We start from the raw sequence: 16881 nt of genomic DNA, 5'->3' as shown, positions 1-16881 counted from the left end.
TAGTGACAATAGTTTGAAGCCATTGTTCAACTGTTTAAATCCAATACAATATTATAGACCTACCTTAGTGACAATAGTTTGAAGCCATTGTATATCTGTTCAAATTCGATACAAAATTATAGACATATCTTAGTGACAATGGTTTGATGCTTTTGCATACTTTAGTAAATTAGATTTCTCCTTTGGATATGAAAACTTTTATAGTGTTGTAATATATAGTACGGTACTTTAATTATTTGTTAGGGATTAATCAAATTTGTTACAGACGTTGCTTTGGATATGATGAATAAAATATCACTCTGTCTAGACATTTACTAGTTTTTATAGAATAGAAAAAATGTAGGTTTTTGAATTAGTTCTTTCCCTATCATTTCAATGATGTACTTATTGTATGAATCAATAAAATAATCAATCAATTATTAATCATAATAATATTAATATTATTATTAATATTATTAATCATAGTAACATTTCTTCCCTTTTCCGCTCCTCTTCACCATTCATTCCTCAGCTGGCAAACCATAGCTGGCTAGATATTTTCCTCTCCTTTCTCTCTTTTCAGCACACCCCAACATGAATCCTTTTTTTGTATTATTTTATTGAAAATTTGATTTTTGATTGTGATGTTTTGAATTTTGATTTCTTTGATGAATATTGTGTTGAATTTTATAAATTATTGAACTGCATTCTACTTAATTTTGAGATTGTTAATCATAGAATAGGATACGTTTATTTTGTAGGATGCGAGGATTGCATCTGCAAATATTGAGTCGAAACGAGATGGGAATATCGGTCTACTTCCTTCAACACCCGGTCGACGACGAACAAGCGCAAAGAGAACTGATGAGGAATCATGGACGAGTGCGTGGAAAACGACGCTCCAAAGAACGCCAACAGAGAAATCTGACAAGAAGTACCAGTAGTCAAAACCATCCCGATAGCATCACTCCACGATTAGAGGCATCTCAATCTGTTTAAATTCGATATTACAAAATTATAGATACTGTAATAAAATTACGTAAATATTTAATGTTGTTTTCCATCACGAGCTGCTTATTATTAAATCACTTTTTCTATTAAAAATAACGACTAGCAGTCAGAATTTTTTCCAATAAATTAATTAATGACTCACTGAGACAACGAGATCTTTCGGCAGGTCCGCCATCTTCCTGTTTACAAGTTGGTTACAACCATCCTGTTAAAACCGTCTCGTTGTCACAGTGAGTGATTAATTAATTTATTGTAAAAAATTCTGACTGCTTCATTAATTCATACAACAAGTACATTATCAAAAATGATAGGGAGAGAAGAAATAAGGTAAGCTTGTGCTATTCCTCTCCCAAATTTGGATAAGGTTACACATAGTCCAAAATTGGATAAGTCTTGTAGTTGTTCGCTTCACAAAATTTTCAATAGAAGTTCTTGATAAATTAGGTAATTTACTTGATATTATGACTGTTTTTCTATATTTATTTATTTAGCGTATGGCACATACACAACACATATAACTCATGAGTCTCAAATGTCTACATAGCCTATATACTATATTTTTTCAATTTCTTCAAGATATGTTGTGTAGTTTTTGGTCAGGAGAACATAAGTTTGTCTGACCGCCATTATAATTATGCTAGTCCATTTAGCGTTACCCAATGTGTACCATGGAGGCGAACTAGCGTTACACATATTTGAGTAAAAAACTGATTTAGGCCTATGTGTAAATAAATCTTTGTCTTCTATAAACGTTTGTATTTTAAACGTTCATAATTTTTAAATGAATTGAATTTTCTCATCTAAAAAGATGAACGGTTGAAATCTAGAGTTTCAGCATAACACAGTACGTTCTTGAGAAACAAACACTATGTGAAAATATTCACATTAACAAAAAATGGCAATGAGTTTACAATCAGAACATATCATATCTATATGAGTATCTTGATTTTCTTCAAGTTGTAATATAGAAATACTATAGTAAAATAGGCATAATATGAAAACCCATATTTGATTTGGAATAATCTGCAGTTCGGGAAATTTTACTGGGGAAGAATAATTTCTAATTTTTTGAAAATTACACTTGTTCACTTGATTATCATTCAACTTCGATCTATGAATTTGAATATGAAAAATGGAGACATATTGGAATCTAAGTCCTATGGCTCCACGTAAATTCAAATTAAATAAATGCTAGAAGTAGGCCTACGGTACTGTTGGAGTGCCGGTATAAATGTCATAAACCAATTAATTATTAGTTGAGAGCGTAATGTCCTTTGAAAGCAGTGGAGCGAATCTGAGATAACGTCAAAAACACACAGCCTTATTATAACGACCTGAAGCTTCAGAGATGGCACATCTTGAATGGAACTACAATTGTTACAGAAGGGAATGTTCACTACAGACACGGTCAACTCTCACTTATCAGGGGAATTTATAGAACATCGCAGAATTATTCAAAAAGTTCAAGTATGAAGAAAAGTGTAAAAGTAAATCTTGATTGTCGAGTGTGAACATATTTTTTACTAACCGTATCTATCTCATTAACTTCTATTTATCCCATGTTATTGGTTCTGAATGTCTGAAAGTAGGCATATGCACAGAGGACTAGTAATCAATTCTGATCAATTATTTTAGAAGCCTATGCAGAATTTCTATATCTGTAGGTTGTTTCAAACTAATACAAGTAATAATGAAAAATTTTGAATGTCTCAATGCTTGTATTATAAAAGTAGAAAATATTTCAATTGGTACAAAAATGCACGTTTCACAAAATACAGTTAATCATTTGGTTATCGATACCAAAACTTAACGTTTGTTAATCAATTACTCACTAATACTCCTTGTAGTTCATTATACAAAATAGTGACATACGACATTAATTCATTTAAAAAAAACACTTAGTATTAACATATACGTTTTAAAGCTAGATAATGGACTAGATCAATTCATAGAAACTAAAATATTACAATACTGTACCCTGTACCGACAAATATGACACTGAAATGATCTATGAGTTAGTAGCTAACATGAATACTACTTACATCCATCTACTAACAATAAAATGAAACAAATTTTGACTAGAAGAATTTGAACTAAACATGATAGCTTGGTTACAAAAATTGTAAAAAGTGAAAATTAAAAATGTAAAGTCAGGAAAATAGAAAATATTTCTTGATAATTGGTATAGAAATGTTGCTAGGTATTAGAAATGTTACCTACAATATTAGCATAGCCACCTCTAATACAAGGCCCCGGCCTACGATATTGCAAGATCGCAGTGTAGGCCTAGAATCTAATACACATGATTGGTGAAAAGGATTTTAAAAATACCAACTGATCTTTTTCACCAATCATGTATTAGATTCTAGGCCTACGCTGCGACGTTGCAATATTGTAAACCGGAGCCTTGTATTAGAGGTGGCTATGATATTAGTCTTGTTCCGAACCAAAGGACGAGAAAATTGCATAAATTACTTGACATGAATGAATTTCCTTTGTCTAGAAAATTTCGTACAATTATAAGACATGAAATGTCAAACAAGAAGAGTTTCCCGTACATCACCGATCAAACACAAAAATGTCAATTCCCAATAATAAAAACAATAATAATGTTAACTTTTTTACAGTACCACATAAAGTTCCAAACAAAAAGGTTTCCTAAATCTGAAAGTACTACTACATCTTTAATTCGTAAAAAATACTAACCACGTTGTCGAATCAAGCAAGGAAAGATAACACTCTGGATAAAGTATGTCCATTAGAATGCACCGTATCACAGCATCAGATTATTTGAAAATCACTCCTTCATAGAAATCACAAGCCTCGGTACTGCTTGAACGAATAATAAGCATCAACTGCATGGAAGATAGACAAACAGAATCCCATTATCTGCAAAAACAACAATTTCAGTTAAAAAATTCAAATATTATAAGTATTTTGAATAAAAATCACAAAGCAATGGAAAAAATACAGATTCAATGCTATACATTAAAAAAAATTGAATTTTTATTTATTGGGTTTGGATGAATCACATAACTTACTATTACTTATTACAATAAACTTGAAACATCTTACCCTTATTAAGAACTAAACTTGATGAGTTTAATTTATCAAGAACTTTGAATAAACTTAATAAAATTGCTACTAATAATAGCTATAAAAAGCTAACCAAATAAATCTACCTACTGTTGAATTTAACTACATTGAACTCTAATCCTGAAATTTTCTTTTGTATGTTTAACCAAAAAAATTGGTTAATTTTAATTGGTTTAATTTTCTTTTGTTTTTAACCAAATAAATCTACCTACTGTTGAATTTAACTACATTAAACTCTTATCCTGAAATTTTCTTTTGTATGTTTCGAGTGGATAAAATAGCTTATATTACATGGTTCAGTATTTAATATAACTTATTGATATCTACAAAAATTGTTCAAATTTCAGAAAATGTAGGTTATGTTTATGTACTATGGTTATGTAAGTTATGAAAATTTACTGATGAAGATTCTCTCCATTCCATTATCGAAATTAGCTGTGCTAAAATATATAAAAGCAAATGTACTCTATAGCACAGAATATGAATTGAGTTCCAACAATTTGGTGGAAATTGCAGTTATAATTCTAATTTCATTAGTGATTTCTCAGGAGGTGAATAAAGTTTGGTGTTAAGATACTGGTGTACCTTTCCAACCAATAGTTTAATACATCAAAAGTGGTGATTGCTAAAGCATTAGATCATATATATTAAAATCTGATTCCTGCAAAAACCAGAATAAAAGTATCAAAATAAAACTTACATAAGCAGTCTTCATAGCAGGGTAATCAACAATCCCCAGTGTCAACACGTACAACGGATAAACGTACAATTTCACGGCGAAAAACAGGAATATTGATGAACTGCAATAAGAAGTCGCTGCTGAAATATTGAATAACAGTTCCTGTAACAAAAATACAATATAAAAAGATTTATAAGTTGCTTCATTGATGTAATTATTGGGCACTCTCGATGAAACTATACAACAAAAAACTATAACAACAGCGAAACATCTTATATCCCGTTACATTTGGATATTTTGAAATAGGTTATCATGAGACAAAGAATCAATTTCATGAAAACGTTCATTGAGCATTATAAAAAACAATGGAATATTATAAACATCAATCTTAAAATTAAAAATCCAACTAACTTTTTAAATTTTAAGATTAATAAGAGTAGACCTCACCAAAAAAATTAATATTGGAATATCAAGTATTAACGGTGTTGTAATATTACATTTTCTTCTCACATTTGAATCGAATCTTCAATTCGAGATCTATGGAACTTTATAGTAAATGTCAGAGTTATCAATAGACGGACAAATTTTTTGACGGAGAATTTATTATCGTAAATGTTTGTTGCATTGTTCCATGGTGTCACCGAGGCAGGGTTAACAAATTACTGAATAAATCGTTTATTTAAATAGAATATATATATAAAAATTTAAAATAACATTTTCAAAATAAAGTTTTATTGAGAACAGATGTAGAATGTGAATTCTAAACTTGTAAATTATGATTTTGTGGTGACGTGTCTGTAATGTTGGAGGCGTTGTCTTCGTGACTTGCAACTTGTGGTCTTTTTGCCTGTTCGCCCTTCTTCTGAAAAATGGCTGGCTACAAGTATTGTCGTGGAGTTTTGCTCTAAATCATTTTTGTTTATTAATGTTTTAAATTGAGTTTTATATAAATTTTTGTGCATAATTAGCTATTAGTGTAGTAAAGCCAATAGCCACTGTGTTTCAACTGTAAACTAGATAAGTATTTTAGTTCGTAATAACTCTGAAATAATTAGGCTTGTAAGTTATTGTTCTTTGTATATTTCTGTGTTTTGCCAAAATTTCATCTGAAGATTATAAGTTAATTTGCTCTGAAAACTGGATTTCTCATTCATAGGCAATAGATCCGTTCACAGTTTATCAAGAATCTATTTTATTGGAGCCGACAACTATTCTTAGGTTGATAGGTGTTAAATGCTATTCCAACCGTTTAAGGAAAAATTGGTAGCACGGCAAATGTTACCCCTGTGGTGGGACAGAATTACAAAATAAATATGTCCCAAATGGTACACTATGAAATCCCTGGTTATAAAAATTATTAGTAGGATAGATATCTTGATAGGTTATGAATGGTTTGTTGCTGAGTGGAAATCGGTTCAAGAGAGATCAAGTCCTAATGAATATATTATCTGTGCAGACTAGCAAAATGGCATACAATATGAAAAATATTAAAAAGATGATGACTTAATAGCTGCCTTAACACAACTGTTTGATAAGCAAGAGGCTAAGTTAAATGCTAGGTTGATGAGATGAAGCAAGAATTTGCTAGCATTAGACTAGAGCAGGCTAGTATAAACCTTCTATTGAAAAATGCACATGAAACATTGAAAGATAATCATGAAGATGAAAACAAATGAAGCAGGATAATAGTAGTGTTAAGTTACAGGATCAACTCATTCAAGTTTCTGACAATGTAGGCCTAGTTACTGTTGTTGGAAAAGTCAACCCTAGTGAGATAGTAGAATTGAATAAAGAAGTAAGTAGGGAGTTGCCTTCACTGAAAGTCAACTATCATGAAAGTAATATTGCTACATTGAAGGTTAGGAAAACTATGAACAAAGTGAATGATTACATGAGACAGGTTTCTGTAGAGGTTAGGAAAAATGTAAACAAAATGAATCTTGCTTTGAGTCAAGTTGATGAGTTCAACTTTCAACTGAAAATTGAAAAGGTGTATGCAATGCATTCTCAAGTGAACATGATGAACTTTTGTAGGCAAAACTGCTTGGTTGAAACTAATGAACCCATGAATGAAATCATGCTATTGAAGAAAACAAAACGCAAAGTCACCATTGATGTGTTAGTATTCAAAGGTTGTTTTAAGTTGCTTATTTACAAGATGATGACAGTGAGTCACATGATGAAAGGGTATTCCCCAACACACAATGATTAGGAATCCTGTGTTATGCCGGGATTCAGAATAGCATAATCACTACACAGTGTATGGTAAGAGTCCATAATTGTGTCTTTTTTCTTTCCTGTAGCCTATTTTCTTGGCCCTTAATCTTTTCAATTTTCGATTCTTTCCTGTCTTTGTGTAATATTCAGTAAATTTCTTCTATGAAGCATATCTTAACCAATCTTGTCCATAGTCATTTAAATTTGTATTTTTTCTGAAATAATATTAGAAGTTGAAATAGTAGCTTATTTTCCTAATCTTTAAATTGTTGATAAAACTTAACTTTTCCAAAATCTATCCATTGTAGTGTAAATAATTGTTTGCTTGCGGTATATTTTTTCATCATGTATTACATATTTTAATCATGTCTATTTTTTTTTTAGGTATCATATTAGGTAATTAGTTTTTCAGAGCAATTTTGTCCCATGTTCTCATCTTTCATTGCATATTGTGCCATAAGCCATATGTAATTAGGTTATAGTTTTCTTCTGGGCTTTTAACCCATTTTGCATTTTATTTTTTCTTTGCTGTCCAATACTTTGGATTTTTGGTAGACAAGTAGGTGTGATTCTTTTAGAGGTGTGGGCGTGAACCACATATGGCTGGACTCGATTATCTGACCTACTTGTTTGCGATATAAAAACCTGATGACTGCAACAACAAATGTTTGTAAAAACTTTTGCATACTTTTGTTTTTGTGGTCCGATACTAGAGTCTGCTATCACATTGCCTTACAGACATCTAGGAACTATCCACCCAGTCACAATAGTCAACATATTTTTTCCTTCACCAGTTGTTTTTGTGGGAGTGATAGCTCACAATTATAACAAATTAGAGTCATACTTGGAATTTATAAAATTCCATAGTAGTATATTTTATTAAATATACTTCCTCATGAAAGTTCAGTACTGACATGTAGGATAGGCTCTAATTAATCTTTCTCTTCTTGGTATTGTTTTAGGGAATTTATTTACCCAGTTTTCTATCTCTCTTGTTTGTATTTTTTAGGGAATTTATTTACCCATATTTCATCTTGATCATCTTTGTATTATAATCTTGAAATGTTTATACTTATTATACAGTCTTTAAATTTTAAATTATTTTAAAAAATAATTGGTTTAATTTAAAACGTTTTGTTATATTATTAATTGAAATAAGTGTTTTGTAATTGATTTTTTTTTTATTTTAAAACTGTTTGTTCTATAAATTTTGATATGATTGATTATCGTTTGAAATGGATGCTGGAGTGTATGTAGAATTTTTAGTGGGGTTTGTTGATTAGAATTTTGCTGGTATGTGATTGTTTTTTGAGATGGAAACCCATTATTGCCTAAAGAAGGAATAACAGAGGTTATGACTTAGAGAGGCAGTAATGAGATAATATTTTTTGTGTTGATTACTTATGTTGATTGCCATAGATGCAAAAATAATGATTAATAATGTTGATTGCCATAGACGCAAAATGATGATTACTGATGAATATTGTTTGCCTTTGAAGCAAAATATTATTGATGTTTTGAATGGTTTCTTGTTTAATGATTGATAGTAAAGTTTTGTCATGAAATGTAGTTTGTGTTTAGAACATTGAAGAGTCGAAATAAACTATAGTATCCAACAAACGATGATTAACAATATTAAATAATTTGCTTTTTATACAATTTTTGAACAAAATTAAAACTAAATAATTTTGAAACCCTGAATGATAAATCATAAATGTGAAATGAACTTGCTATAGATGCTATAAATGAAATGTTATACTAAATGATAATGAAATGCAGATATATTATGAAATGATTGTGAATAGAAGACCAATTGTCTGAAATTATTGAAATATGTATTGAAATTAAATTTTGTTGTGATAATCTGATGTTTTTTTTTTACAATTTTGATAATGATACAGGGTGTTATGAAATTATATTTCTATTTTGAAGAATGGATTAAAATTTTGATATTTGAACAGTGAATAGATGAAAATGAATTTTTTTTTTAAATTTATCATTGATATGTCCATATTTCACAATTTATGTATTGCTGACTGTATAATAAGATGTTAACAAATTTCAATTTCATAGATACTTAAAATAATTTTATGTGTATTAGATTGTATTGATAGCCTAATCAAGTTTTTCTTTTTAGTTTATAAGCATTTTAAGATAACAGGTACAGCACAGACATTAACATTGAAATAGTTATCATGTGAATCTCGAAATCAGTAACAAGTGAACGCCATGAAGAGTGTTAAGAACATTTGGGTGATTTTCAAACTAGTGTGACATAACTACGCCAATATCTACGCCTAAATCTACGCTGCGGCCTACACCAATAACTACGCTAATGTCAACACCAATATCAACACCAATAACTACGCCAAAATCTACGCCGATGCCTGTGCTGATGTCAACGCCAATATCTACGCCGATGCCTGCGCCGAAGCCAATATCTGTGCCAATGCTGATGCCAAAATCTGCGCCAATGCTGATGCCAACAAAAAAAAAATCAATGCCAATGCCTGCGCCAATGCCAATAGCTACGCCAATGCCAAAATCTGCGCCAATGCTGCACCAATGCCAATATCTACGCCGATGCCTGCGCCGAAGCCAATATCTGCGTCAATACTGATGCCAAAATCTGTGCCAATGCTGATGCCAACACCAAAATCAACGCCGATGCCTGTGCCAATGCCAATAGCTACGCCAATGCCAAAATCTGCGCCAATGCTAATGCCAATGCCTGCGCCAATGCCAATATCAACGCCGATGCCAAAGCCGACACCAAAGCATACACCAATAGCAATGCCAATGCTTATTGCTGACTCTGTATCTCAAACTTCAACACTACTGCATTACCTGGAGGTAATTGCCATCCATGTTCACATTCACAACTTTGAATTCAGAAGAACAGTCACAGTATCATGAAAGAATTGATTCAAAAAAATCCTCTCCTAAATTATTCCTGTATGCAGAACTCTAAACCTTGAAAGCTGAAAATATCAAAAAACCAAACCTTACCTAAATTAATCCTCACCTAAATTAATCCTGTATGCAGCGTCTATCTCTTTTCCAAAAAACGAATTACATTGTCATTTCAAGCCTGAAATGTACATTGTATAATTACAATATGATACAAAATTTATGTGACTCTGTATTGAATTTGGAATGCAGCCGTCTACTACAAACATGAAGCAATGCTAACTGAGATGTCATCTGTATTGAATTTGGAATGCAGCCGTCTACTACAAGCATGAAGCAATGCTAACTGAGATGTCACCTGTATCGAGTTTGGTATGCAGCCGTCTACTACAAGCATGAGACAATGCTAACTGAGATGTCACCTGTATCGAGTTTGATATGCATCAGTCGACTACAAGTATCAGCCCAACACTACGTGCATCCAGATCAGCCCAACACTACGAGTATTTGGATCAGCCCAACACTGATGTCATCACACTGGAGTCACACTTAACTGAAAATCATACTGAGTGCCTTAACGGACTGTTTTCCAAAATGTGCATCAATAAAATCAACCGCGTCAATAGTGAAAGAAATGAACATTTTTTGATTTATTGAAATTTTATGTGAAAATTAAATGTAACAATATTCATCAATTCATTTAAAAAAAAAAATAAATAATAATAATAATAATTTTTCATTCAACATACTAAATTTTTTTTATGCGATAAAAATTAAATTTTCTATCTATTAAATTTATGTGCAATTTCAAAAAACTATTCTTTACATATTAAACTTTCTGTTGAGATATTTTTCTTTAAATTATAAAGCTAAATCAAAAGTAATATTGATATTCTATATTTTGAGATATTGTTTGGAAACATATAACAAACGCTATTGATGAATTTTTATAATAATTTTCAATATTTTTGGATGACATGTAATGTTTTTCTAGAAAAAATTGTTACTGTTCTCAAATTTAAATTTCAACAATTTTCATTAGGGTCAATGTAAATTTTTTCTTTAAATTTTCAAACAGTAAAATTTTTTTATGTCAAGAGGGGGGTATTTGTAATATTACATTTTCTTCTCACATTTGAATCGAATCTTCAATTCGAGATCTATGGAACTTTATAGTAAATGTCAGAGTTATCAATAGACGGACAAATTTTTTGACGGAGAATTTATTATCGTAAATGTTTGTTGCATTGTTCCATGGTGTCACCGAGGCAGGGTTAACAAATTACTGAATAAATCGTTTATTTAAATAGAATATATATATATAAAAATTTAAAATAACATTTTCAAAATAAAGTTTTATTGAGAACAGATGTAGAATGTGAATTCTAAACTTGTAAATTATGATTTTGTGGTGACGTGTCTGTAATGTTGGAGGCGTTGTCTTCGTGACTTGCAACTTGTGGTCTTTTTGCCTGTTCGCCCTTCTTCTGAAAAATGGCTGGCTACAAGTATTGTCGTGGAGTTTTGCTCTAATCATTTTCGTTTATTAATGTTTTAAATTGAGTTTTATATAAATTTTTGTGCATAATTAGCTATTAGTGTAGTAAAGCCAATAGCCACTGTGTTTCAACTGTAAACTAGATAAGTATTTTAGTTCGTAATAACTCTGAAATAATTAGGCTTGTAAGTTATTGTTCTTTGTATATTTCTGTGTTTTGCCAAAATTTCATCTGAAGATTATAAGTTAATTTGCTCTGAAAACTGGATTTCTCATTCATAGGCAATAGATCCGTTCACAGTTTATCAAGAATCTATTTTATTGGAGCCGACAACTATTCTTAGGTTGATAGGTGTTAAATGCTATTCCAACCGTTTAAGGAAAAATTGGTAGCACGGCAGTGTGTATTATTCAAGGTGGATTGCGTACTTGAAAATCAATAAATGATAATAATGCTAGGTACAATTAAAAACATATATTTTTCATTTTTCAATATTCTTGGCCCACTTTATTGTAAGAACGGCTTTCAAAAAACTGAAATGGTTATTCAGGTTTTGGAGACACATATATTATATCTACACACATATTTATTTTATCTACAACACTACCACAATTCAAAAATTAAACAATCACTGAAGAAAAATAAAAAGTGAAATATATAAGAGGATTCAAGAAGATGGTAATACTCATAGATAACTCAGCAAACCTTGAAAAAGATTATTCACAGCAATTTTGTGACAAAAAATCAACTGAATCACAGACATTCATTGACGTATACATTACATACATGCATTTTGAATTATATTAACAAGTAATGAGCTTTACAAAAATATTCTGGAAAAGATGAGGATTGAGTTTTCAAGTTAACTCTAAGTCTAAAATAATGGATTGTCAAGATTCTAATATCAGCTACTTTAAAATGTATTCGAGAGCATGGCAATATCACAGATCCCGCTTCAAGGCTGGACGTTTATTGGGAGGCAGAATAAATACATAACCTATTCTTGGACATTTTCAATCTAAATTTGGGAAAGGAACAGCTTCGGTCTTTAAGCATGTTGTTCCCTTCCCAATCATTCATAGTTGAGAATTATATTGTATGTATCAATGTATAAATAAATACTCACAAATAAAGAAGATCTGATCAAATGGAATGTGTTGCTTGATATGACGTAGCAGAAGAGCAGGAGAGTGACTGTGGCAGCACTAGCTGATGCTGTGGTAAGCAGAGAAATGTAAGATGGGCCCAAAAGCTGCGAAAATCCCATTCCATAGCTGACCAGTAGAGCTTGACATGCACCTCCAACAAACTGAAAAAGGTCCAATAAAATTTTGATTGATTTCTAGCGTGAATAAATTCAAGATAGTAACAAAAAAGTATTAATCCAGCATCAACTTCCATTGGATTTGTAAGAGATCTGTTATGTCAATCTGAATTGATATTATTATTTAACGTATGGCAGAAACACACAACAAATAGCCTATATATAGCTCATGAGTCTCAAATGCCTAGATATACACTGTATATTTCCAAATTCTTTGAGATGTTGTGTAGTTTTCGGTCAGGAGAGCATAAGTTTATCTGACCGCCATTATCTGCTAGTCCATTTAGCGTTACCCAAGCACCATAGAGGCGTACTAAATGAATTGATATATTTGATATGATAATATTCTACTGTTCGAACAAATGGCATAGCCTCCTTTTTTATAAATGATATGGAATATGAAATTGTGAAATCATTAAAGTAGGAGTGAATAAACATGTCTAATCTGAAACGTTCACCTGATTTTAATAGATCCAAATCAAGTGAAAAATTCCAAATGTCAAGTCTAATAGGAAGTTGAAAAAGCCTCAATGAAGATTATGCAACAATCCACAATTCTTCAAGATTGAAACAAAATCAATTGATCACAATGTACAGTCACAACATAATATTTTATTAATGAAATAGAATTATAGTACCCTTTAAAATTAATATAACAATAATACGAATTGTAACGTACCAAAATGCTATTTGAAATAATAAAACTATTAGTAAGCATTATTTTATAACCTGACGATGGTGTAATCACTGAAACTAGTAGTTACGTTACATTTAGTATTTTTGTTTTATAATTTTATTAGTTTTAAAGGGTACTATAATTCTATTTTATGAATACAAGAAAGTAGCCCTGAATTCATACATTTAAATAATATTTTATATATTATTACATTGTTGGTAATTGAATGCAATGTGTACATTTTTCTACATTGTTAGTACCCTAATCTACATTGTTAATACCCTAATTAAATGCAATCTCTCAAGATTCTTTCAATCTTCAATTTATAGTTCATTGATTTCAAAGCTGTCATGCAAATTTAATTCAATATTGTGTCTCATTCATAACTCACAACTTTTAAAAACTTTTACAACTCAAAATATAACACGTTTTATGAAGTTGTGGGTGAGTTTTTAGTATGTTTATTACCATTTGCAGGAGTTTCAACATTCCTGGCACTGTTGATAGGAATTTGGTGTTGAGAAAAGATGGACAGCAAGTTGTCAGTAAGGAGGCTGCTTGCTCCCCCGAACGAACAATGTCCCTTACTGGCTGACCTATCCCTCTCAAAAGGAAGCATCCTGAAATAAACAATAATTAAAAATTACAACTAATTACACAACTTTTATTCTGTAGCAGTTTGATTCAATTGCGAACAATAGTAAAAAAAGTAAATTCGTATGGCTTTTGTTGGTGGGGAGTCCCTTGCGGGAAGGTCCCACCGCCTGAATATATAATTTAAGCCGTCAATGGGGCCTTACGACTGTCATACTTCAGCCGGGACCGACAGTTTAACGTGCCCATCCGATAACACGGGAGTGATCTGGTTAAAAAACTTTTGGTATTGAGAGGGTTTGAACCCGGGAACAATAGCGAATCAACAGCTATTAAATAATTACAAGCTCTCAAATTTTTCTCAATACGGTATTTAATTATTTGGTCATCCATCTCGGGGATGTGATGCAAACTGCAAATTAAATTCAATTTTGTAAGTGTTTTTATTTATTCATGACTTCTTCAATAAATTAGTCAAGTTGTGAATGAAATAGGATGAGTAAGAATATTATAGTTTGCAATGTTTTTGGTGAAGGAGTTACTCATAATACTGTTGTCTGTCGTTTCTTCATACAGCTACATACTCGTGCTTAGGGAAAGGAATCCCATGACATGAAAATAATTTCACCCTTGAATGGATGAATATAATATCTAATGATGGTAAACACCATGACAAGACGACCCCACATGACCAATACATTTATTCTAAGTACCTTATTTTTTGTTATTGTATGTTTGTATATCATTATGCTGTACAGAGATCTACTCATGTATGTTGTCTTGTTATATCTGATTTTTTTACTTCTTGCTGATTAACTTAGCTTATTAGGAATAGTAATTAAAGTTTAAAGAATGCTACAGACGTCGTGAGCTAAAATGTCTGTAAAGTTATGAACTAAACTCCAAAAAAATTAACCTATATTTCTTAACAATTATTTAGTGATTACAGTTAAATACATTACTTACAATGACCACACAACTTGTCAAAGTGGTCATATAATTTCCAAATCTTAAAATGAATGTCAAATAAAATTTATGATGGAAATAAAATTATTTATTCATTTATAAAACTTTAATGTATAATACTCAACCAACACGCATAATATACGTGCCGGTATTCTATGTATTGTATAAAATTTGACAGTCCAAAAGCTTCATAGATTTAAAGTACATCTATAAATTATTTGTCTTGAATGAATGTAAATATGTAATATAATATTGGTTCAAACCATATTGATACACAGTAGCCTTTACAAAATGACAGCACTTCTTTAGATTACTGAACTACTGTTACTGAATAGAATAATACTTTAAAATTTCTCTTATCTCTGCACAAAATAACCTGCTTGTTATGTAAACCTGCTCTGTTTGTCGAATCTCGCGCCTCATTCAGTGCGCATTCTTGTAAAATAAATTTAATTGAAAATCATACCTATTTAAAAAATGTAACAAGCCAAACTCATTTCAACAAATGGCAAAAATACAAGCTTCTTAAACATTCTACACAAGGAACTTAAGAAGTTATGATGTTATGATAGAAACCTGAAATCTTTCTTTGTAAAGAAACTAAAAACTGAATAGAAACGATATGATCATCCATGAATCCTCATGAAACTATACATTTTCAAGTTAAATAGGAACAGTTTTTCCACCGGTAGGCTAATGATTTTATTTTTAATATCAACGGAAAATATATTATTATAAACTTACCTTATTTCTATTGAGTCGTTTTTCAGTGAGGAAATATGTACTAATGTGAATTATAACAGCCTCTATACTACAGTACTGGAATCAAACCGGAAGAACAATGCTGCTCTAGACAAAAAGCTTTGTAGACTGGAGCTGGAGACTGGCAATTGCCTGCCTCAATAATACGCGTCTATTCCTGTACCGTACTTGTATGCTCCTGCAGAGTCAAACAGAAATAAAACACTACTAGACAGAGCTCCAAAGATTGTGCGCTCTCACTCTCCCTCATTAAAAGATAACAAGAAACATTTTTATTTTTAATATCGGTAATTCATTATACCGTAACTTAATCAATAAGATTTTGGAAAAAATACTTTCAACATATGAATACTAAAAAATAATAATGTTCTGTGAGAATGACATCCTTAAAATTAATTATATAAAGCATTATGGTAGACTACAACTTATTCAAGCTAATTTGCTTGAATTTACAAGATTTTATGTCTATTAATTCCTTTGATTTTTTAAAATCAAGATAGCCTCATCTATTTCCAATGTTTCATAAAAGATACCGAAAGATATGATTGAATATTTTTGGCAAAAAAGATCTTTTAGGAATGTATAATAAAGTTTATTTAAAAAAGCATCATTCATAAATTTATCACATAGGATATCACTGGTAACCTTTTCAACTTTTTATGCACTTATTATTGCACATACATGCATCAAATGTGATCATACCCTAAAGCTATAATTGGTCCTCTAATATTTCATCATCCTTCCACGTGCAAAATAATAATCTATTTATATTGCAAAACAAAACCATTTACAATAGCACCTATAGAGTAAGTTTAGGCCTATAAAATGCAATTCTATCCCGTCAGTGTCGGGATGATTACAGGGACGGAAGTTTACGATAGGCTACGGTACCGTATCTTTTATAGTTTAGTAGGCCTTTGGTATTCAAGAACCAAGAAGACCACTGAAAGAAAGACAGGAGACAGGATGCCCATGTTTATTAACCCTAAAGAGACACACTAGGGTGTTTCACACTCCAGGGATTTTTTTCTGTTTCGCAGTTGACAATATCAAACAGATGGGGATTTATGCTCAATCTAAATTAGGTTTGTAGTATAGTCAACTACTCTCCACCACTTCCAGTCAGTAATAGCATTCTACAAGGTTACCAGCTCATCTTGTTCTTCGT

At 31.1% G+C, this 16881-nt stretch overlaps 1 protein-coding gene across 1 annotated transcript; it reads right to left on the bottom strand.

Moving 5' to 3' along the window:
- Window positions 1-2688: 2688 nt before the first annotated feature.
- On the bottom strand, window positions 2689-15963 carry LOC111046693 (protein singles bar). The gene is made up of 5 exons (XM_039436595.1): window positions 15882-15963; window positions 13860-14011; window positions 12518-12700; window positions 4787-4927; window positions 2689-3879 (listed from the first exon to the last, which is right to left on the bottom strand). Exons 1-5 carry the CDS (start codon window positions 15961-15963, stop codon window positions 3805-3807), a joined length of 633 nt encoding a protein of 210 aa, XP_039292529.1. The 3' UTR covers window positions 2689-3804.
- Between the last annotated feature and the right edge of the window lie 918 nt (window positions 15964-16881).

The sequence above is a fragment of the Nilaparvata lugens genome, chromosome 10 (genome assembly GCF_014356525.2).
Source record: "Nilaparvata lugens isolate BPH chromosome 10, ASM1435652v1, whole genome shotgun sequence".
In the NCBI taxonomy this organism is placed as follows: Eukaryota; Metazoa; Arthropoda; class Insecta; order Hemiptera; family Delphacidae; genus Nilaparvata; species Nilaparvata lugens.
Note: the sequence above shows the minus strand (reverse complement) of the source record. Positions and strands in the feature narration are given on the sequence as shown.